General features: G+C 37.9%; 1 protein-coding gene across 1 annotated transcript in view; it reads left to right on the top strand.

Annotated features, from left to right (window-relative positions):
• LOC309719019 (transmembrane protein 132C) overlaps positions 1–24,572 on the top strand; it is a 305,935-nt gene that overhangs the window by 276,239 nt on the left and 5,124 nt on the right. The window contains exons 7-15 of the mRNA XM_082554778.1: positions 10,996–11,201; positions 13,140–13,203; positions 13,415–13,546; positions 14,197–14,274; positions 17,105–17,167; positions 17,696–17,824; positions 22,067–22,195; positions 22,405–22,704; positions 23,167–23,441. Coding sequence (XP_082410904.1) covers positions 10,996–11,201; positions 13,140–13,203; positions 13,415–13,546; positions 14,197–14,274; positions 17,105–17,167; positions 17,696–17,824; positions 22,067–22,195; positions 22,405–22,704; positions 23,167–23,441 — 1,376 coding nt within the window. The remainder of the gene's footprint in view (positions 1–10,995; positions 11,202–13,139; positions 13,204–13,414; positions 13,547–14,196; positions 14,275–17,104; positions 17,168–17,695; positions 17,825–22,066; positions 22,196–22,404; positions 22,705–23,166; positions 23,442–24,572) is intronic.

Genomic DNA, 24,572 nt, shown 5'->3' with positions numbered 1-24,572 from the left:
ATAAAAGTTTGATACATTTAGAAAATGTGAAATGTATTACATCTGAGTTATGCCATGTTTGAATGTGTCATAGAGCACTAATTGAAATACTTTCAAATTTCAAACGTCAACCCTAGAGTTTCGTTGGAGGATATTATAAGACTTTTGTGACTTTTTTTCTCCAAAGACATTTTGTTTTTATGTTATAAATCAAACTAACCTTTTATGGCTCCTCACCTGGTCAAGTGTGGAAACTTGTATTTCCTAATCACAATTTTTCACAATTACAGTTTTCAGTAGCATAAATCAGTCAATTTAACATCTGTTAAAATCCAGGTAACACATTAGCAGAAAGTTAGCTTAATCATAGTCATGAATAGATTTGTCATGTCCTTGAGTAATAAAAATAACCCCAAAAAACTTATAATGATGAAGTGAGTGAATGTTTGAATGTAATGAATTAATCAGTTGAGATTCAAACTGAAAACCAAACATGCAAAAAAGAAATCAAAAAAAGAAATAATTTACATAATTAAAAGTCAAATTAATATTTTTTATAACAAAAATTTATTTCAAGGAATTAAGCTTAATAACAAATCTCTAGTGTTAACAGTCAGTAAATGAATGTGATGCAAGAAAAAAAGCCACAGGTGCCTCTCAGAGAAGTCTTACCTTTAAAAAATAAATACATTACAAATCAATTATTTCTTTGGGGGATGATGCCAAATCAGCAGCAGGTGATTTGGCAAGTGCACAGTAAGTGAAACTGTTACAAAAGCATGCATATTACATCGAGACATGACCATCAATTAACCTCTATACAAAAGCCAAGATAAAACATGTCATTTTCTTTGAAACAAGTCTGAGGTCTGCAGGTCAGAGGCTCCTGCATGCATAATGTCCCACTTTAACTGCAGGCAGATCATTGTTAGTCAAAGTATGTACGTGTAGTAAGATACATTTTCAGAGAACTAGGTTTTGTGTGCGTGTGTGTGTGTGTGTCAACATGTTTGTGTCTATCATTCCCATTAAATCGTAAAGATATGAATAGGTTTCAGTCACATCTGCTTCTCAAACTTACTTTGAACAGTTAAACTCTGCTTTTGTTTGAACTGCTGCTGAGAACTTAGAAAAGTTTTCAGGAGGTGTCTTTGGAAATTTGTACGGTAAATGTGGTATTGTTTGTGGCATTTGATGAAGGTGAAAATATTTTTTTTTCCTGTCCTGTGTTTTCAACATCTCCTAACTGCTGAGCTATACAGTTTACTTTCTGTGAGATATATTTTCTTCAGTTTTGTCTTTGCTCTCTTTTAACGCTCTGCTTTTCAAAAAGAAAAAATTCTCACTTTGCTCTTCTTCTCATTCCTACTCTGATTCATCCTGTGCTATCTATGAGTCTTTCCCAGAAACAGAAAGATTAAATCCATTCTTCAGTGTCCTTAAACCTCCAACTCAGCTGTTTACTTGCAAAAACACCAATACACTTGTTCTAAGTCTGTCAAAGGTTTGTATCTTTTTGTGTTTGTGGTCAGCCTTATATGTGTGTGTGTGTGTGTGTGTGTGTGTGTGTGTGTGTGTGTGTGTGTGTGTGTGTGTGTGTGTGTGTGTGCGCGCGCGTGTGTATCCAGGCGTGTGCGTCTGTGCATGCCTCCTTGATATCAGCAGTCTTTTCTAGATCCAACACAAGACTGAATTTAAAAATAAAAAGAACTACTTTCCCCACCTTAAGCTATTAAAAAATAAGAATTGAAATGGTGCAGACTCTGCGTTGTGTTCATTCAAAAGCAAACTTGAGTTTTTCGACAATGACACATTTTTATAATTCTACCTCTATACATCACCACAGTGGATTATGAATTTAAAAAAAATCAACAACATGTGATTAAAGTGCAGACTTTCAGCTTTAACTTAGTGGGTCAAAAAATAATTAAGGACTGATAGCCACTTTTAAACATAGAAAACCATTATCAGATGCTCAAAAGTTAATTAACTGACAAGCATTTTCTCGGACAAGTGATGCATGTTCCATTATTATTCTGTGGCAAATTAAGCAGATAAAATATATGGAGTTAATATCAAATGTTGAACTTGCATTTCATATAGTTTCATTGAAATTCTCAATGTGAAGCCAAAGTGCAAGTAAAGCAAGCTGCCAGTAGATGGAAAAACTAAAATAAACCTATCAGAGCGGTAGGGAACATCTCGGAAATGGACAGTTCAATAATCTGGTGCTATTGAACTGGAGAAGGCCAACACTAAAAGAACTGATAGACCATAGAAGATAAATAAAGTGGATGATCTTTCCTTAGTTAAGAAATACTCTTTCACAACACTAGCCAACTCAAGTACACTCATCAGGGTGTAGACATTGTCAAAGTTTATTTTGAAGAAACAATTTAAAACATTTCACATTATCCAAAAACTATATTGGAGGCAATGTTACTACAGTGGGGCAAAAAAGTATTTAGTCAGTCACCGATTGTGCAAGTTCCCCCACTTAAAATGATGACAGAGGTCAGTAATTTGCACCAGAGGTACACTTCAACTGTGATAGACAGAATGTGAAAAAAAAAATCCATGAATTCACATGGTAGGATTTGTAAAGAATTTATTCGTAAATTAGGGTGGAAAATAAGTATTTGGTCACCTCAAACAAGGAAAATCTCTGGCTCTCACAGACCTGTAACGTCTTCTGTACAAAGCTTTTCTGTCCCCCACTCGTTACCTGTATGAATGGCACCTGTTTGAACTCATCATCTGTATAAAAGACACCTGTCCACAGCCTCAAACAGTCAGACTCCAAACTCCGCCATGGCCAAGACCAAAGAGCTTTCGAAGGACACCAGGAAAAGTATTGTAGACCTGCACCAGACTGGGAAGAGTGAATCTACAATAGGCAAGCAGCTTGGTGTGAAAAAACCAACTGTGGGAGCAATCATCAGAAAATGGAAGACATACAAGACCACTGATAATCTCCCTCGATCTGGGGCTCCACGCAAGATCTCATCCTGTGGGGTCAAAATGATCATGAGAACGGTGAGCAAAGATCCCAGAACCACACGGGGGGACCTGGTGAATGACCTGCAGAGAGCTGGGACCAAAGTAACAAAGGTCACCATCAGTAACACACTACAACGGCAGGGAATCAAATCCCGCAGTGCCAGACGTGTTCCGCTGCTGAAGCCAGTGCATGTCCAGGCCCGTCTGAAGTTTGCCAGAGAGCACATGGATGATACAGCAGAGGATTGGGAGAAAGTCATGTGGTCAGATGAAACCAAAGTAGAACTTTTTGGTATAAACTCAACTCGTCGTGTTTGGAGGAAGAAGAATACTGAGTTGCATCCCAAGAACACCATACCTACTGTGAAGCATGGGGGTGGAAACATCATGCTATGGGGCTGTTTTTCTGCCAAGGGGACAGGACGACTGATCCGTGTTAAGGACAGAATGAATGGGGCCATGTATCGTGAGATTTTGAGCCAAAACCTCCTTCCATCAGTGAGAACTTTGAAGATGAAACGAGGCTGGGTCTTCCAACATGACAATGATCCAAAACACACCGCCCGGGCAACAAAGGAGTGGCTCCGTAAGAAACATTTGAAAGTTCTGGAGTGGCCTAGCCAGTCTCCAGACCTCAACCCCATAGAAAATCTGTGGCGGGAGTTGAAAGTCCGTGTTGCTCGGCGACAGCCCCAAAACATCACTGCTCTCGAGAAGATCTGCATGGAGGAATGGGCCAAAATACCAGCTACTGTGTGTGCAAACCTGGAAAAGACCTATAGTAAACGTTTGACCTCTGTTATTGCCAACAAAGGTTATGTTACAAAGTATTGAGTTGTATTTTTGTTAGTGACCAAATACTTATTTTCCACCCTGATTTACGAATAAATTCTTTACAAATCCTACCATGTGAATTCATGGATTTTTTTTTTCACATTCTGTCTCTCACAGTTGAAGTGTACCTGTGGTGCAAATTACTGACCTTTGTCATCATTTTAGGTGGGGGAACTTGCACAATCGGTAGCTGACTAAATACTTTTTTGCCCCACTGTACATGGGCATCTATGGCTGCTAGTGGAACTGATGTGATGTGACTGCTTATAAAGGTAAGAGGATGAACTTTGAAATCTGCATGGCTATACTCTTTGCCTAGATTTAAATAAATGCTTCAAAACTGATAAGACAGGGTTTTATAGTACAAGTGGATAATGGCCCAAAACATATCGAAAACATTTTTTCAAGGCAGAGAAATGGAATATTCTTTAATGGCCAAATCACTAACCTGATCTCAGCTTAATAGAGCATGTTTTTCAGTTACTGAAGCCAGAGAGACCCACAAACAATCAGCAACTAAAGGCAGTTACAGTAAAGGCATGGCAGAGTAGCCCAAGGGGGCATATGCAGTATTTTGTGATATCCATTAGTTTCTAAACTTCTGATTGTTACTGACTACAAAGGATTGTCATCCAAAACAGTATATTATTTTATATTTTAAATTATGTTAGTTTGTCCAAATAAAAAAAAGAGAGAATACATATAAATACAACTGTAATTCATTAACAGTTAATGCAGACTTCATGTAAAACCCTTTAAATTTTAAGTGTAAGTCTGCACTCTAATGACATATTCACTCATTCACAATTTAAAATTGAGTGTTGTAGTGTTCAGAGGCAAAGTTCCAAAATGTTTTACTGTCCAAAACAACTATATGAACCCAACTGTGCTGGAAACACTTTCACGACTGAAAGGTCAAATATGAAGTCTCCTCTGGTTACCACACCAAAAATAACCAACTGCATTTTTTCACTATATGTGGTAAGTATTGATGATCCTATCAAGCTCTTGGAAAATAAGCAGTGAAGCAGATTGCCCAAAGCATTAGGCAGAACACAGGAAGACAAAAAAACAAACATTTTATTTTTGAAAAGGACTTTTTTATGATGTTCAAGTAATTCAGTTTTGATTTTTATAAATCACACATTTATTGATTAATCTCTTATAAAGGTAAAGGTTTATACATTATAACAGTTCCTTGAATTCTCTCAGCCTCTATGAGCAATGACAAGTCATCTCCAGAAATGTTTTTAAATTAAGTTGAGTGTTGCAAGTAATTGCAGTACTATTATGGATATTACACTATGTGGGTTTCGTTCTGTAGAAAATTAAAAAAATTCAATTACACTGTGCCCTGGAGTTGCAGTAGAAGAAACACAAACTAGAAAAAATAAAAATTTTCTAGGTGACTCAAATAGGTAATGTGAAGGAATTTCACTAAGCGTGGAAAAGAGGGTAGCTAATATTTATCTGAGGTAAATGCCAACACATGTCATTTAAAGTTGGGATGTCTTCTAGAATATAAGTATTTTGGCACTATATTGGTGGCCAACTGTCCCTCCTCTAATTTTTCCACTACACTTGATTGTTTTTCTTTTTTTCATTGATTGGGTGACACCTGACTTTAGGGTTTTAAGTTGTCATCAATAACAAAGCAGTATTTTTTCTGGCTGTAATAAAAGCAAAATTAAACATTTCTAGTTTCTCAGATTAATTTGATCAAAATCAGTCACATCTTGATTGTTTGATTTAAAATTCATTAAAATAGATAAGAATAGTGCAGGCTAGAACTGAACATGAGTTATTTTATGGACTGTGTGTGTGTGTGTGTGTGTGTAGGTGTGTGCGTGTGTGTGTGTGTGTGTGTGTGCGTGCGTGTGCTGACGTAATGTGTATATCTAAGGGTTGTAAACACTCAGAATAGAACAGAAGGATACTCATACTAAAACATAATACCAAAGATACATTGGAAAGTTGGAAATCACTACACGAGGAAAGACAAAAGCTAAAACTGTTCAGAACAGGAATAAGGTAAAAACAGAAACCAGAGGCTTGAAAACATTACAAAAGATTAAATTCATTATTGAATCTCTGACTTGGATTCCTGGTCAGCGTACCAAAGCTACCAAAAGAGTAAATCCTAAAAAGAAACCCAACCTCAAACAATTCAAAATCCTAGTCAGGCTAGGTTCCATTTTTTTAGATTTCAGCAGAAATATTTTCCATTGCCAGACTGTTGCAAATACTAAATGTTAACCAGATCAGGGTTCTCTATCTTGAGTTTTTTTCTGATTGTGTCGCACTCAAATTCTATAAATATTTTTTTTACAATATGTTTGCAATAATCAGAGTCACAGTCTGTTACTGTAAGAGAAAGAAATATCAAGTCTTTAAATTGGACAGTTGTACGTAGTCATTTGCCTATTCTAAAACATTTTAAAATGCTAACAATGGTCTTCATGACAACCACTTGTAGCAGACAGTTTTAATGGATTTCAGATACTGTTAAATTCATCAACTGTTATTAGAGAACTGACCAAGAACACCTGAGGAAAAACTGTAACATGTCAATGATTTATACAGAAAAAGAACATAAAGCAACATTAGCATTCACTTGGAGATTTTTTTGTGTCCTCATAATGCCACTGTTTTGCTGTAAACACTACAGAGCTTAAAGTAATGAAAAAATATATATAATTAAGATATAATTAGAGAAGTAATTAAAGGTTAATTAATTCTTCTTACCTATGTCATAGTATATAACATCCTTTTTGAAGAAGAGATTCTAGTTCATTTTTCTCTGTTCAAATGAGAAACAGTAACTTGAAAACACATCTGTTTCTCAGCCTAAAAGTTCCAGAGCTATATCTGAAAAACTTTTTCAATGGACTATAATTTGATTTTTCTTACATATTCCCCCGGGGTATCCAGACTTTGCATAGCTATAATTCAGCAAAACTAAGGTAGAAATAACAGACATGAACAATTACTTTAGTGGTAGCTCAAGAAGCACCATTGTGATGTCCCCTGACTTCTGATGTTTTATACCTTCATTGGAAACCAAACCCTGTCACAGCAACCGTGCAGTATTCACACTGATTTACACCTAGAAAATAAAAATGATTTGGAGAAATAGTTTGAGGCACCAACAGTCTAACATCCCTTTGATGTTAACAAGCGGTAAATCAGGTTTCAGAGAGAGAGGAAGATGAAGAGGGAGACGAGGTACGATGAGGGGGGAGGATGAAGTGGAGACAAAAGAAAAAGAGCAGGTCAAGAAAGGGAAATGCTGGATGTTGAAAGAGATTTAAAGAAAGTTAAAGAGAGAGAAGAAAAATAGAAATTGAAAAGAGGAAGTGAGGAGAAGAGGGGTTGGGCAACTTTTCTTTTATGTTACAGGAGCAGGAGGAAGTTAAATTGAAAGAAATTAAAAGTTGAGAGCAGATAGGGAAGAAATGGTTTAGCTCTGATGTACAAAATGTTAACCTCTTTTCAGATCAAAGTCTTTCATAGGGAAGCCCAAAAAATTGAACCATACAAAACTGTGTTTAGATCATGTGTGCGTTTCTTGTGTTTATCAGGAAAAGTGAAATGTTGTTCCAAGATTGCTCTATAATAAACGTTTGCTAATTTGCTAATTTGCTAACATGTTCCAAATTCAAGTGCCTACAGTAAAAAAACATCCATCATCTAGCAAAAACTAGTCCGTTTTACAATGGGACTACTCATTTAATATATTATCATCTTATTTTTATTTTTTTTTTTACCTTTTATTGTTTATTTTATTTTCACTTACTGAATACGGGACAGACTTGACTGGGGGAAAGAAGGGGAGAAAGAAAGAGGGAAAGAGAAACAGCTGAGAAGAGGGACGGGGGAGAAGGGCAAAAGACAAAAACCAACAGAACGGGCAGAGAAAAAAAATGCATATATCAATCACCTGGGTCACCTGCTGAGAAAGAAAAAAAGAAAGCAAGCAGAAGAGAACAAGAGTAATAGAATAAACAACATCACAATGATATATGGGAATATGACAGTAAATACTAAATATTAAACATTATTGTGCAGCACAACAGAACACAGTGTGCTTTGAGGTAGGAGCCAAAAAGGGTGTAGTTTGTGGGTGTGATCACCCGTGTACACCTGTGAGCATGGACGCGCTTGTTTTTTGTTTTTTAAAAGGTTCCTTCATGTAATAATCTGCTAGAGGGTGTGGGGGGGCCACAGCCCCGTCCTCCAGGGCATGAAGCAGGTGTGGAGGAGATCAAAACTCCAGACATCCAGAGGCCCCCAGAACACAAGAGACCAAGGAAGACCAACAGAGGGGCAGCCGCGCCACTGTCCCGGAAAGAGCTGAGGAGAGTCCCAGATGAGGGCTCACTCAGCAGCCGCGGAGCAGAAGCCAGGGGGAGTTGCAGTGACGCGCCCGTGAGCTCCGCCGGCAGCCAGCTGCGCCTGAGTGACCGAGCCCCAGGCCGAGAGGCCGGGGGCACCCCACCTCCGAAGTGGCCCGAGCGAGCCCCAGGCTCCAGGCCCCGATAAGCGGCCGCCAAAGAGTGAGCCGGTGTGTACCTGGACGCCCATCCCCGGACACAAAGAACCACCAACGCACCGATGTCTGAGGGGGTCCGCCACTGACAGGGGAAGTGGTGGTAGGGGGAGATAGGCCTCCAAACCTTGGAGGGCCTGAGATGTCCCCAGAGAGGTGGCGCCTGACACCCAACCTGACATATAGACACAGATATACAGGCACACACAGATACAAACATCCATTCCCACCCTCATGCTCTCATATGCACTTACTCCACACTCAACCAACCTGGAGACAGACATAAAGAGACGTTGTACACACGATCACACTCCCCAAGCGTACTCTACAAACCGGGTCTAGGTGCCCCCGCCCCTGGAGGGGGGAACTGCACCCAGACCCAGGTGGTGTTTCCCTTTTCCCTGCGGTGGGGGGAGGCAGACCGCCCCGACTCCGCAGCAGCAGGAAGGCTCCACACTCCAGACCGCAGTCGGACGGTCTATGTCTATTTAACATTTCCATTGTCTTTCATTGTCGTATTGCAATAACTAAATCATTCTTAACAGTAACAGGTTGTAAAGAGATAAAATGAATATTTAGATGAATTGAGTTCACCTTAATGGTGTACAGCACAATAGGCCAAGTTGTTTACAGTTAAAGATTTTAAAAAACAAACTGTAGTGTGGGTGGTGTGAGCTTTTAAATAAGTCATCTGTAAGCAGTGATGTCTGATACACTAATTTCTACAACACGGGGATTGAATGTGAGGTGCAGCTGAGTGGAAAACCTAATAAACAGAAGTTGGCAGATTTAGAAAAGGAAGAAGACTGGGGTGTAAAAACAAAAAAGGGTGAAGACGTCAGATAACAGGAAATGGATGTTCATATGCTTTAGGGTTAAATAGGAATGGGTGGGGAGCACAGAACATTTGAGGCACTGGGAGATGAAAGAAAGGGTGGGAGGAGGGATGAGAAGTGTAGTGTAGAGACAGAGAGGGTGGAGAAGTTATAAACTTCTCAGGAATGGATTAATGGCCATAGAATTATATAAAGATGCAGAAATAAGAATAGGTGGGGCAGGAAAAAATAGTGAGAAAGTCTACTTAACACAGTTTTGCACCAACTGATGATTAAATATTTACACATATTACATTTTCTGAATATTGCAATTTTCTCAATATATTTTTTTCTAAAGCAGTCATAAATAAATAATATTAGACTGACTTTATGCCAGTTTGGAAATTGTAACTGCCCTTGCTTTTATTTCATAGCTGCTGAACTTTTGTTCCAATTTTTAAGGTACTTGAACACATAATTCTCTGCTGTCACTAGGAGAAGAATTGCTTTCTTTGTTTCCCTTTTCTCACCTTATAACTCTATTTGGTTCCTTTGTTGGCTATCCATGCACATTTGCAATATGTTATACAGATCCCTAGTTTAGGTATTATATAAAGAGCTATAAATATGCAAATACGGCCAATGCAGTATTTTAGCAAACTGTAACTTTCTGTTCAAATCTGACTGATTATTTCTATCTTTTGACAAAGACATTGCTGGTAAAAAAATGCACATTGATTAATCAAAACACTGAAAAAGATTAAAATTAAACAGAATACAATGTAGGATTTTCCATTGCCTTATGTCCCTTTCCAGTCAGTTCATATGGGGTCATATACTGGATGGTTTGCTAAAAGTGTATATCCCAACACTCACTTAAAACAAGCATTAATCAGGACAACAACTGCTTTAGCATTAATGCAATAAGAAAGATGGTTGAACTGCATAATGTTGTCCTTTGGGAACAAATAAAAAAAAAGTGTTTGCGTAACCAAATGAAATTAAAATCTATATTTAAAAATCGATTCTTCTTCAGAAATCCATAAACCTATTTTATAAATGAAGTTGTTTCATTTTAAATATGTATAGAAACAAACATTATTCCTACCAGTTGTTAGCGCTATGTCCCATGCAGTTTTGGTTCCTAAAAGGACTGCTCTACCCAGAGGTCAAAGTTCAAACCCCCTTTCCACTCATCACCGTATTAGAAGGTGTTGTGTTGCAACATTAAATTTCAAAAAAAACAAATATGTACTATAGAGTGTTAAAAAGCTTTAGACTGTTTTTTTTTTAAACAAAAAAAAGAAATCATGCATTTTGCTAAACCCACTGGTATTCTGGTTCACAGTATTCTTGTTGGTCATCTTATGTATTCAGTGAAATTGTGCTAATGTCTTAAAATGACTGCGATTTACTGATTCGAGGCTGTTAAATGTTAATATGTTGCTTCACGTTGGCGGAGATAACAAGAGAGAATTCGCAAACCTGAAATGCCACTAATGCAACAGGAAGAAGTACATTATTAACCTTTTCTTTCAGGGCACATTACAGAACAGTTTTGCAAAGTGCTTTACAAGATTAATAAACTTGTTATAAATCAGTGACAAATATCTTACTGGATGCAACACTATAATTATTGTGAAAACTTGCTTTAGGCTGTGCTTGAGCAATACACAACAGAAGCTGCATCTGTTTCTGTGGAAAAAACTCATGCAACTCATTTGATTTCTGTTTAAAATGTCACACATGCATGCACGTTTTTCCCAGTCTCAATCAAACTGTTTTTTCCCTCTTTTTTATTTATACATTTATTTTTAGGTTTCTCCAAACTGTGACAAGGTTTTGGTGAATGGCAAAGAAATGCGTGGTCGGCAGTCTTTGACCATCAAGTTCTCATACCTGCACCTATCTGCTCAGCTTCAGCTCACCGTCTGGGTGCCCAAGCTACCGCTTCAGATAGATCTGTCAGATACTGAGCTCAGCCAGGTCAAGGGCTGGAGGGTGCCAATCATCACTAACAAGAGGTAATTTGCCTGTCTGACCTTGAGGGAATGGGGGAGTGTAACACACGGTAGAAGGTGTAGGCATTAGCATAATTTTGTCAAAATGTAGAGCATTTTACGTACACCATTTTCATTTATGCTACAAAGACTTTTTTTTCTTTGGTAAGAAACACATTTTAAGACTATTCAGAAGGGAAACACAAACACCTGCAATTTCTGTTAGAATCGAGCAGTGAACTGTGAGGAACTGCTAGTTTTTGAAGTCACAAAAATTCATGGTACAGGCATTTGTTGAGTTGTATTTCCTACTCTTCTCTGAGAAATTTTATTTTGTCTTTCATTTTGGTGTGTATATATATATATATATATATATATATATACACACACTACAGCTTACAATGCCATATTTTCCAAATTCTCTCAAAGCTGAACCAAAGGTGTATCACTTTTAAGTTGCAGACTGACAATATTGTTTATTCCTACCAGTGTTACAAAGCACATAACAGGATGTTAAAAATAGAAATTGAGTGTTTCTTGCCAAAACTTACATTGGCATTAATGTTTACATTGGAAGTTTTCATCATTTACAGAGCTTTTAATGATTCTAAATAACATTATACTTTTGTGCTTCTATCTCTGATTGTGTATTTGTATGACAGGTATGTGTGTTTGTGTGTTTTATTCCTATTTCTCATCTTGCCACCCTTCCATTTTGTTCTGCTGGGCCTATTTTTCAATTTTGGCAATTTCTGCTCACGCAGCCACCAAGCCGTGTGCACAAACACACCTCCATCTCCCCAAACCACTATGTGACAGAGTGAAACACAAGCACTATTAGGTAGAGACATTCACACAGACACATGTGCAACTGGGGCACTGGGTAATGGAAAGAAAATTCCTGTAATATTACCTGAGTTTCATAGGTACTGTAAAGATATAAGACACAGATGCAGTCCTCTGTGTGTATATTCTTATGTGATTATATGATCCTATGTGTGCCTGTATATGGTCAATGATAGATTTCACAGAGGCAGGCAAAGGAGAAAGAATGTGTTTATTTGCATCCTTATAGATAAAAATACATTTTCATTTAGAGACGAATCGAGACAAGTTGCCTTCTTGTTTTTTAGCATTGAAAAATTAGTACATTCATAGTACATTTTATATTTCTTATGTTTTATTTCATTAGATTAGATCTGATTTAATTAATGACTACTGTATTTTTCTATATTCTGCAAAAGAAAGAAATAATTAAGAAGAAAGACATGCAGCTGTCTTAGCTGCAAGTCTATTTATTAGTAGATTGCTGCTTACTAGATTAACAACACAAAATACATTGACCAATATTTTTAAATACAAATATAATGATTTAGTTAGTTGTTTTTTTTTACTTTTTGGTACCATATGAAAGCAGAAGAATGGTCTTGGACCAATTAAAGGTGGTTTAAAGAATCCAAATTAAACTGAGTCAAACAATAATTCTGTTTTGACTCAGTAGTGTTGCAAATGTAGTTCTGCTCAAGACTCTATTAAATCCCCTAGTTATAGTGATTTTTACATATGTTGTTCCATTTCATTTTAATGTAATTCTTATAATGTAAAAGATTTTTGATGTTGTTTATAACGTTGCAAAGACTCATTTCTATAGTTTGGATCTACTGCTGCCCAACAGATAGTATTACACAAGAATAGAAAATTGACCAGTTACGTTTAAAATATTTTGACCATCCTAGTCTTATTACAAGTGCTTAATGTTCAAGTAAAATGTTTAAATGTGTTAAATGTAGATTAGAGACTCAAGTGTCCTTTATTTGGCTTAAAGTGTAACCTGAAGATGAGATTATTCAGTACATCAGCTGGAGCTGAGAGGAGAGAGGAAAGGGGACATTTAATTACTGGATAATCTCACCATCCCTTCATTTTATTTCTTTCTTCCTTATTTATCTCTTTTCTTTTCAGACCCACCAGAGACAGTGAAGATGATGAGGACGATGACAGAAAGGGCAAAGGCTGCACCCTACAGGTATCATTTGATTGTAAATCAGTATTGTTTCTGAGTGATCACAACTCTTTTAAAGGCAGTTTAATCTGAATAATATCTGCCTAAATACTGAGTTATTGATACTGAGTTGTACTTCTGTGCCATGTTTTTGTTTAATCACAAGCATTGAAGTAAGAGTCTGTTGTGCACTTTAGCATCAGAGTCTGAATTTGGCCTTGTTCTAACCTTTCAGTACCAGTATGCTTTGGTGCGGGTCCTCACTCATTTTGTCGCAGAACCTTCTGACCCAGGTGGAGAGATGGTTTACATGCTGGGTGCTGACTGGCAAGTTGATATCACTCATTTGGTCTTGGACCAATTAAAGGTGGGTATACACAAATGCTCACAAACAGTACCCTTCTATTCACTTGCAGATCATGGCTTCTTCACAAAAGGAATAGTTTAACATTTTGAGATATAAATTATTTGCTCACAGCTATGGGCAGTGACACTTTCTAATAAGTACTTGTAAAGTGGCTTAATATATAGACAGTGCAAAACATACATCCTGATTTTTTGCATTTACAGATGAACTGTGTGAACAACTATAGCACCTACAGGAGCTTCTCTGCCATGGAAACCCATGGCATGAAGCTCCCAACACACGCTTTTTCTGCTGATGTTAAGAAGGTTGCGACCTCTGCAGTTACTGAGTCAGCAGAGCTTTTACACACTATGCATCTCAGCACTCAGCAGCCCTACTCTGTAATTTTACATGGTCTGCCACTTTGTACCTGAGCTGCCACTTGGTAATAATATCACTTACAGTTGATTGTGGTATATCTAGGAGGACAGAAATTTCACAAATTGACTTGGTATAGCAGTAAATTGTATCAGAGTATCACACTGGAATAGGACTGAAAACACCTGAATTCAAAAATTAAGAGATGCACCCAAAGGTATATTATTATTGTAATTCTTTCTAAACAATAAATAATGTATCCTTTGACTGCCTCCTGTTTCTGTATTCTGCAGATAGAAGAGCCTCGCATTGCCAGATTAATAGATGGACGAATCGTAATCGGGCGGGACCTGGGACACACCAATATACAGGTATTCTCTTGCTTGCTTCATCACTAAAAGTGCAACCCATCTCTTCCCCTTCAATTGTAACTAAGCTGGTTGATATTATAAGCTCTAACACCAAAAGAACCCTTTCTGCTTACTGAAGTCTATATTCATCCCTATAGTAAAGTTAAGAAACTGACTGCAGTGGGTCATTTACTCATCATACAGTATTTGAGTATGTAAAAAAAAAAAAGAAATTCCACAAGCAATGTATTCACTGCTTTTTACAAAGTCCAGAAAAAGACAGTTGAAAGAACTCATTATGTCAAGTGCAGTGTAATTCGGCACTTCACATTACAGCCATAAGTACTCCGGTGATGTAAACACTATCCCCGTTCCTCATATATAAGCCTCCCCTGCTAGCTTGTTATACAATTAGCCACAATTAAATGTTGAATTTGGCCCTGACATCTCAGCGTGATGCTCACAAATTATACACATATACACACTGAACACAGTTGTGCACTTTCTGCATTCCAATGAGCCTGGCCATTGTAACTCAGTGTGACAGTGGAGGATAGTTCTGTGGCTTATTCTGTTATTTACTTATGCACGGTTATGTAGCAGAACTAAAGCAAAACCACCAAATGTTTCGCAGTCCTCATCAGTGTCGTCTTATGTTGTTTTCTGTTCTCTCTTGCATACATCACATATATAGAAATTATGTATTTTTATGGTCGCATTCATTAATGTGTTGAAGAGTATGTTTCACATCCATTAACAAGTAAATAAAAAATGGTTGGACTGAAGTTCAGTGCATAAGTGGCATGATTTTTGGTAACAGCTGGGTGTGTGTTAGCAGGGGACTTCTGCATTAATGTATGCGTGCACACACACACACAAACACACACATGTACAGCTGTGGACCGTTTGGGAGCCAGGAGAGAGAATTTACCGAGAATTCCCACTGAGATGCCAGAGTCGACAGGCATCATTTGATAGTTTGACATTTCAATTTTAGCCCCCAGCTCTGTCTTCCTGAGTCTCGCTTCTTCCTCTTTTTCCCGTCTCTCTTTCCTTTCTATCCCCAGTCTCTCTTTCTCACCTTGTTATTCTCTGCCGGTCTTGAGGAGCAATCCCAGAGCCGTCAGTCATTGCATTTTGTTACCTTGCTGAGGGTGGGATTAAGTTTGACGCCCTGACACATTTGCTGCGAGATTGTCTTTGTACACCAATCAGATCTGCCTGTCCTCCTGTCGCTGGGCGAAGTAGTACACTACAACATGGGCCCCCTAATCTCTATCAGTGTCTGTCTGCTGTTTCCCTGTTCATCTGTACCCCAATCTTTTTCATGCTCCTTTTTTCTGCCCCTTTCACTTACTGTCCTCCTCTATTTGTCATTGTCCCTCTCCTTCTGACACCTACTCTATTTATTTTTCTCTTGCTTGCTTGCCATCTTACTTACACTGTCCCTTTTTCTTTTCATCCACTCTGTTTTCATTTGAGTTGTCTTTAGTTTTGGCCTTGTTGTCTTAGTTGAATGCTGACACACTGGGGCACAGCTGGAATGCAGACGGGAACACGGTCTGTGTGCATTTGTGCGTAGATGTGTTTTCGTTACTTAGCGTGTGCTTCGCTGTGTGATGACAGCAGCAGAGTTTCCCTGAGTTTTCTTTACACATGCAATACCAGCACCATCAGCTTTTACAGATCCATGTTTGTCTGTATGTATTTGCATGTGTGTCTAAGACATGCTGTGCAGAAATGAATCAATGATGATCAGTCTGTGTGTGTTAACCTCCTAACTACTCCAAGTTTATGTGGCACAATGGTGGCTCTCACTGCTCTTGCACTGACAATGTTAAAATTTCACCTTAAGGAAATATTCACTCAGACAGCAAAAAAGCTATTTTATGCATTTCTGTTGTACAATGTTTTTTACTGTTTGTTCTATAAAAACTGTACTTACTGATGTCCAATTACTTTCACAGCAAATCACAAAAAAATAGAAAAAGTATGATTTCCTTGGGGGGTGAAAAGAAGCTTTTCTTAAACCTCATTTATTCAGCAAACTTTTTAAAGTTAAAAAATATTGGGGGGGGGGGGGGGGGGAGGGGGGGGGTGGATTTGAGTTTTTAGAAATACCTTTCCTGGTAACCAAAGACATTAAATTCAGTTTTGCATTTAGTTAATGCTTCAAAATTGCTGCTGAATAAAGGCATTAACAAGATGACAGCTGAGTAGCAGGACTTATCAGCAAACATTTAAACAGCTGTAATCTCAACACATTTTCTTGACATTTAGACTTGGTTGAAAAAATATTTGGCATCTGTTGGATGTCTTTCAAGAACATCCTTGGACTTTCTATTTACTTAACAGTTAAAAGAAATTAAATACACTTCCTTTCAAAAAAAATAAGATTCTTAAAGTCATTTGGTTTAGAAGAGGCAATGGCTCAGTCCACACAAGAAATTTCCTCACAAAGCAAATAAGAGAGAATGTCCAAAATGACGTGAATGTGTTTTTTATATGTGAAAACAGATGTGTGTCCAGAAATAGTAGTCTGTGTACATGTAGTGAACACTATGTGTCTGAGTCTGTGTGTCTGAGTAAACCACTGTTTTACATTGAAACAGCAACATTTGTTCATTTTTGGGCACTTTTGCCATTGACCACTTTTGACAAAATAAATAACATCATTTCTTGTAGAATGATTTTCCTATAAGCCACAACATAACCTTGTTCCTGTTATTTATATACTTTTCAAAACTATGAGACCAAAACTCATATTTCGTTGCTTTTTAACATCTAGCTTGCCAGGATAGGTGATTTAAACTTGAACTTAAATATGTTTTTGTATTGTCTTTTGTTGCAGGTTCTGTCCCCCTTGTCTGACTCGATACTGGCAGAGAAGACTGTAACTGTATTAGATGACAAGGTAAATATTGCTTTATTATATATATTCTTGAGTCCAATTTAGCAGATTAAAGGTTCTACCAGAGGCCAATATTAAGATTAATTACATCTGAAAGCAAACAACAACCAAAGTTCCTCACAGAGTAAGTAAACACGTGTTTATTAGGGCTGCACCTGTACACAATGAACTCAAATTATGCATATTTATTAAATAATGCAGCATCAGACCATGGCATGGCATACAAAGAGTGTTGTGATTTACTTAAAGTGTGAACTGTACTCTTACTTATAGCATGTTTAATGTCTAAATAATGTCTGATACAAAAGTTGTACGCTTGAAGAATCGCTTTTATTTTGTAATTATGCTATATTAATGTATCAGTCTTCCATTACTGATCTAAAGAGTTCCAAATGTGCTGAATCTACCCCGTTTTAAAGTGACTGACTTTACATTTTAGGATCATCATCAGAATAACAAACCTTTAAAAGGGGACAAAAACTACAACTTGAACTTTTTTAATACTGCTTTTTTTTTTTTTTTTACCTGAAGGTCACCATTTCTGACCTGGGAGTCCAGCTGGTTGCATCTTTGTCCCTTAGTTTGAGTCCAAGTCCTGTAAATTCTCAAGCCATACAGTTAACAACCACAGCTGCTGACCTGCTACATACACCTAAACAGGTAGGAGATCACTTTACGTCAAGTCTACATCTGCTAAAATTTTATGATCCTGTTATTCAGATTTACTTCTCGGCTCCAATAAGAAGATGCAGCTAGATGAGTACCCAGTTCAAGGTTGCATGAGGGGTGAGCATACCCCAGCTTTCATAGAGCCAGAGGCAGACACACTGAACATGGATGGATGAATTATATAAAAAGATTTTTGTTCTTATGAATATCTGTGATTTTACTCACACATTAAAACATTTCTGCAAGCCATCACATCCTCTCACTTTATCTAGTTTGGGCATGTAGCCATGTGATTCACATGCAGACAACTCTCTGCCTTTAGGTTTTTATTACACAAGTGAAATGATGGCCACCATCATTGCCTGTTCCTCTCTTCACAGTAATTCCCTAAAGGTTGTAATCATGGCTCTTAAATAGTAATTCTGCACTGCGAACATTATCTAGATGCTATCTCTCCCATAATCAGTTTCAAATTAGGGAAGTGTAACTTCAAGACTATAGCAATTACAGCAGCAACCGATTACAACAGCCATTTCTTTTTTTAAATGAAACTTCAGGCCCTAAATACAATCCAGTAAAAGAAATTAAATCGCAACAATGATGCCCTCCTGGGTTTTAAATGCACCTTAGAACACACATGCATCAACACTACATATGAGCGGGTGGAGGATGGGCGTCCAGGTACACACTGGCTCACTCCTTGGTGGCTGCTTATCGGGGCCTGGAGACTGGGGCTCGCTCAGGCCACTTCGGGGGTGGGGTGCCCTTGGCCTCTTGGCCTGGGGCTCGGTCACTCTGGCACAGCTGGCTGCCGGCGGAGCTCACGGGCACGTCACTGCCACCCCCCCTGGCTTCTGCTCCGCGGCTGCTGAGTGACCCCTCATCTGGGACTCTCCTCAGCTTTTCTGGGACAGTGGCGCGGCTGCCCCTCTGTTGGTCTTCCTTGGTCTCTTGTGTTCTGAGGGCCTCTGGATGTCTGGAGTTTTGATCTCCTCCATACCTGCTTCATGCCCTGGTGGACGGGGCTGTGGCTCCCCACACCCTCTAGCAGATCATTACATGAAGGAACCTTTTAAAAACAAGCGCGTCCATGCTCACAGGTGTACACACGGGTGCTCACACACACAAACTACACCCTTTTTGGCTCCTACCTCAAAGCACACTGTCGATCTTAGGTGCTGCACAATAATGTTTAATATTTAGTATTTACTGTTATATTCCCATAGATCATCGTGATGTTGTTTATTCTAGTGCTCTCGTTTTCTTCGGCTTGTTTTCTTTTTTCATTCTCAACAGGTGAAATTAAAAAAGTATCTACTGTTATCTATTGTTAGCTAGTTTATTGTGATGGTGTTGTTTTTATTATGTTGCTCTTTGTTGTTTGTTTTCTCTTCTGGTTTTTTTTATCTCCATACAGGTGATCCAGGTGTTTTGTTTGTTTTTCTTTCTTTTTTTTCTTCCCCCCTTTCTCACCATCTCTTCTCCCCTCTATTTTTCTTTCTCTCCCTCTCTTTCTTTCATTCATCTCCCTGTCCTATCCCCCAGTCATGTCTGTCCCGTCTTTAAAAAACGAAAATAAAATAAATACATAATTATAATAAAGGTCAATCAAATGGACCAATATGGCAAGGCCATGATGATCCACTTGGTAAAGTAAATCCACTTGGCATCTTTCTTGGCCTTCAGACAACAATTCTGATGGCTAAAGATCCAAACTGGACAGGCAAAAATAAATAAATAAATAAAAAAAATAAATCGCAAAATGAATTTGTCACCTATGTTTACAAACACAGTGAAACTAAAATTGTTATAACATTTAAAAATCTTTTTTTAACTCGTCTCCGTCTCCACTTTGATCCGTTATATCATCACACATACCCGTTAACACAGTTAACAGGTACCATTTACTTATTATTCTTGATTTTTTAATGACATTGCCAAAGTTTATTTTATACCTTATGAAGTTATATAGAATATGTTAGGCTGTCTTCATACTTATTTTTGTTTGTTTGTTTTAAAATTGCCACAACATAAATACCACCCAAGGGCTAAGCAGCTCACCTCAATCAAAATACAGGTTTGATCCTGCAGTTTATTTAAAAAAGGTACTAAATCTTACTTACTAGGTTATATCAGTGCATTAGTCTTTTTATTTTTATTAATAAGAAGAACAAAGCTGTTTGTCAATGTAAATCTGTGAAGCAGGACCATTTAAAGAAATGGTTTATAAAGGTTTATCTTATCTGATATTATTTTAAGAAAGAAGAAAAATCTTTGCTTTTCTTGTACATTTAGTGTGAAATTCAGAAAGTATTTTTCTTTGGATGGATTTTTTTCCTGTTGTAATTGAACAGGAAAAAGACAAATCAGAGAAAAAAAGTGTTTCTGTCCACAAAACAGGTGTATAGGTTTTAGTTGTCAATACTGAATAATGAAATGTGTTTGGGAAGCATAGCATTGCAGACTAACAATTATGAAGGTGGAAATGTACAATTGCTAACATCTAGTTTTAGCAATTAGATTTTAGCAATTTTTTAAAATTAATTTTTACATTTTTTTTAATTTTCTTAAGCTACTTTGAAAATCTAGTTAAAAAATTGTGTAAGAAATGAACAAACTGAAAATTACGTGTGGTCAGCATTTGGACAAAATACATTTGTCATGGGTCTGCGGCGGCAGACCATGTGTTTCTTTTTAGCGGACCCAAATACAGACACTCGAGGAAGGGACAAGGTTGAACGAAAAACACGCTGTTTATTGAATGTGGAACACGAAAGTACAAAATAAGAGAAACCAAAACCAATAGCTAAAATAAACTGGAAAAACTGAACTAGAAGCAAAGCACAGGGATAATGGAAAAACTAGGGCCCAGGAACACGGGAGAAGACGAACAAGCAGCCTCACACTGAACAAAGGGAGACAGAGGGCTTAAGCTTGGAAGGATGTATGGCAGGAAGAGGCAGATGAGAGAAGGAGTGAGGGAACACGAGAGAGAGGGGATGAGAGAGCACAAGAGAGAGAGACATGACAGGCTGGGGAAACATGGAATGACACACAGGAAAGGGTGATGAGACATCATGACAAGACAACATGAAAACTAAACATAGGAGCCCAAAAGATACTGAAAAATATAAAACCAAAATATTATACACAAAGAAATCACAAAACACCATTAATTCTAAAAGGCTGGGACAAATGACCCAAGACTACGACAACATTATGAAAATGCCATATACCAGTAAATAAGATTAAAAAGTTACACAGTTGGGTCTTTGAGACTTTGTAATATCTAATATTAGCTTTCCAATTTTTTGTGCTTCTCCTGATAACATGTTTGAAATTACTGTGGTATTAGATCTGGATAACTACACTGGGCAAAACCTGCAGAAATGTATGGAAGGGGTTCCTAAAAGGTTAAATGTCAGCGACATCTCATGCACTTGATGATTTTACACTGCCCTAAGGATTTAACAGGAGCATGCCACAGTCTTTTGAGTCTGTGAATGTGGACTTTGAGTATTTTCTAAAAAGTGAGTGACTGTGGGCCAATCTCAGAGTCGAAGAAAGGTGTTCCATCAAGTAGTTCCCAAGCTTATACAATAGCATTTAACAATTTCAATGATGTTAAAGTGAACTACTTTAGAGAAGTAAGGGATCTCAAAACTTCACTGTAGGTGGCAGACAGTTGGTGTCGTAAGCCACCTCTTCTGTTCAAAGATGGTCAATCACAGTGGACATAGATGACCTCTTTCACTACTCACTTCGTTAAATAGAAAACTAAAATGCAGACACTTTTAGAATGGCACGTTGAGTGCATAAAATGTGAACTTTACCAAGGAGCCAACTTGAAACTTACAAGAGTCCAGCAAGTATAAAACTGTATGCCATGGCCCATGATAGGAATGTACTGTGATGAACAAAAGCAAGATCAGGTGTTAACAAGACCAAAAAAAAGACAAACATAGGAAACATGATAGGAAACAGATCAGAAATCACAGAGACAGGCGAGGAAGTAAAATAAAGCAAGGCACAAAAGAAGAAAGAGGGAACAGCCAATAAAAAGCAAGGACTCTTTGTTGATGTCAGTTATCTTTGCTTGAAATATCAGATGACAACATTCTTTCTATCTTGTGCAAAGAAAAAGTATCAGTGATAGATATTCTCTTTGATCTTCTGGATGAACTATTTAAAAGCTTCAGTTGTAATTGTGCAGGGTTTTTTTCTCTTTTTCAGGAAGCTGGGATCAGTGCATGGATCCAGTACAGTGATGGTTCAGTGACACCATTGGATATATATGATCCAAAAGACTTCCTACTTTCAGCTGTCTCACTTGATGAGAATGTCATTTCTGTTACCAATCAGGTACTGGCATCTTCCTTTATATTGTCAGCAGTGCAAACAAGTGACAGTTTTATACATTTGTAGATCATGCTTTTTAGAGCAGAAAGCCCAAATTCAATTCAATTCAGTTCAGTTAAGGTTTATTTATAGTTTGCAAAGTCATAACAAAAGCTGCCTAAACGCGTTTTAAACTGTAAGGTATTAACTTCCACATTCTCGTTGTCATTTAGGAACAGCACTGGCCCATTGTAGTAGCAGAAGGTGATGGGCAGGGGGCATTGTTTCGAGTAGAGATGGTCATCTCTGAAACTTGCCAGAAGTCAAAAAGGAAGAGTGTGCTGGCATCTGGAGTTGGAAATGTTATAGTTAAGTTTGGAGCAAAAAATGACGAAAGAGGAGTGATGGGAAGAGGGGGGCAAGATGATGGTGGAGGGTTGGATAACAGCACCAGTGAACAACGGACAAAAGATGGAGGAGAGTGGAAATCCAACAGTGCAGCAGTGGACCGAGAGGAAGGAGCCATGAGGAAGGTATGGAAAAAAAAACAATAATAAAACAGTGAGGAAAGGATATTTTTAAGAGTATTTTCCTTAAACTGTAGTTTTAGAGTTTACTCACATTGGATAAACACATTTAATCATCAAAGTTTAGTTTGTTTAAGTAGTGTAATCACTGTGAGTGGTTGTGCACCTTCTTGGTCCAGGGCATTCCAGTATGTCACACATATAGTCTGATCATTATCCATGCTTAGCACAGAGCTCCCAATGTTTCCTGCCTCTGTGAAAATTGCTGTGTTAAATATAGTAAATAACATAACTGTGATGCAGAGAGGACAATATGTCGCTGCGTAGTGTGCGAGCAGGCCAGCAGGAGAATGGGGAGAGGGAGTCAGTCTTGTGTAATAATGCCGTATTTACGTGAATCCAAATGAATATACAAAATCCACATATTTTAACCATTTACTATATCTGTGTTTTCGTTTCCATTTTCAGGTTAGCTCAACAACCAAGAGTACAGTAACCCATCGTGCTTCAGGTGGCAAAGGTGCTGGTGGTGGCAGCAGCAGTAGTCGTGGCAGTGGCCCCAACCAACCAGGCGACTACAGTAGCTACCCAGCACCAGTGGAGGTACCGGGGACTGGAAACAGTGAGCTAACCCAGCCCACTAGAGGCCTGTCAGACCTGGAGATTGGGATGTATGCCCTTCTGGGAGTATTCTGCCTGGCAATACTGGTTTTCCTCATCAACTGTGTCAGCTTTGCTTTCAGGTAAAAAAAACAAAAAAAACCCTGAAAACCTAAACATGTTACTCAGCAACAAAACATGATGCACATTAAATACTGAGGCAGGTCCATTATGGTTAGTTAATATATGGGTGGAATATAATGTGAAACTGAAAGGATCTATGAACCAAAAAGCTGGTTTTGACAGGTAATCGGTATGGGCCTAATATGCCCATATTAGGTAACCATTGTCTATTGGAGGATTAAAATTTAAGCCAGATCAATGTCTTGTACAAAGTTAAAACCTGTAAGAAAGCTTATTCATTGCAAACAATATTTAATGATGGGCATAAGCACCTTTGCTCAACCACATTATTTTGTGAGAGAAACCTTTTGAGAGAAGTCAATTGAAAATAAAACAATTTCAAGTGTAGAGATTGTTGTCTGATTTTCAAGATCCCATTGATACACTCAGTCTTTACTTTTTAGAGAGGTAACTACTGCTCCAGTTGGGAGTGAAGTATTCATATCAACAGGCTAGTTTATTAGAAACACATATCACTGAGCCTAAACAATTATAAAAATAATAAATAAATAATGAATTACCCTTACAATAGCAGGAATGTTCAATGAGCTTATTTTACCTGTGATAAGATTGCATCCTTCCAGTCATCCTTCCTCCCGCTTTAGCCTCTAAAATCAGCTGATCAAATGCAGTAATCAGTTATCTGTTCTTTTCTGATTCTGTCCTCTCCTTTTTGTTTCAAAATGGCAGAGAACATTAATTGCTCTGTGGCTTATTAAGTGATCAGTGGAAAGCAGCGGTGGTTGGCACAAAAATCCAGCATACCTCTCAGATAAATGTTTTTGCATTAAACATGTTTTATGTTCTCATATCCTTTGTGTGCTGCTATTTTGTGTGGATTTTAAGAGACAAATCAAATGACAAATGACTCTCACCAAATGTAAGTTGATTGTTCCCAGCAACCCAAAACTGGTTAAGCAGTTGAGAAAATGGATGGATGGATAACAGACCCGTGATGCATCACTTATTGCTTTGCTAGTACCATGAAAACCTAAAATTGGACTTAATTCTCCTTCAAATTTTCTTGAACTTTTTAGTGATATTTTGATGGGGTAAAATCCTCAACTTTTATCTGAGTATTAATTTTTGCA

Source organism: Aulonocara stuartgranti (assembly GCF_965226115.1).
Source record: "Aulonocara stuartgranti genome assembly, chromosome: 12".
NCBI classification, from domain to species: Eukaryota; Metazoa; Chordata; class Actinopteri; order Cichliformes; family Cichlidae; genus Aulonocara; species Aulonocara stuartgranti.
This window is presented reverse-complemented; position numbering and strand designations above follow the sequence as displayed.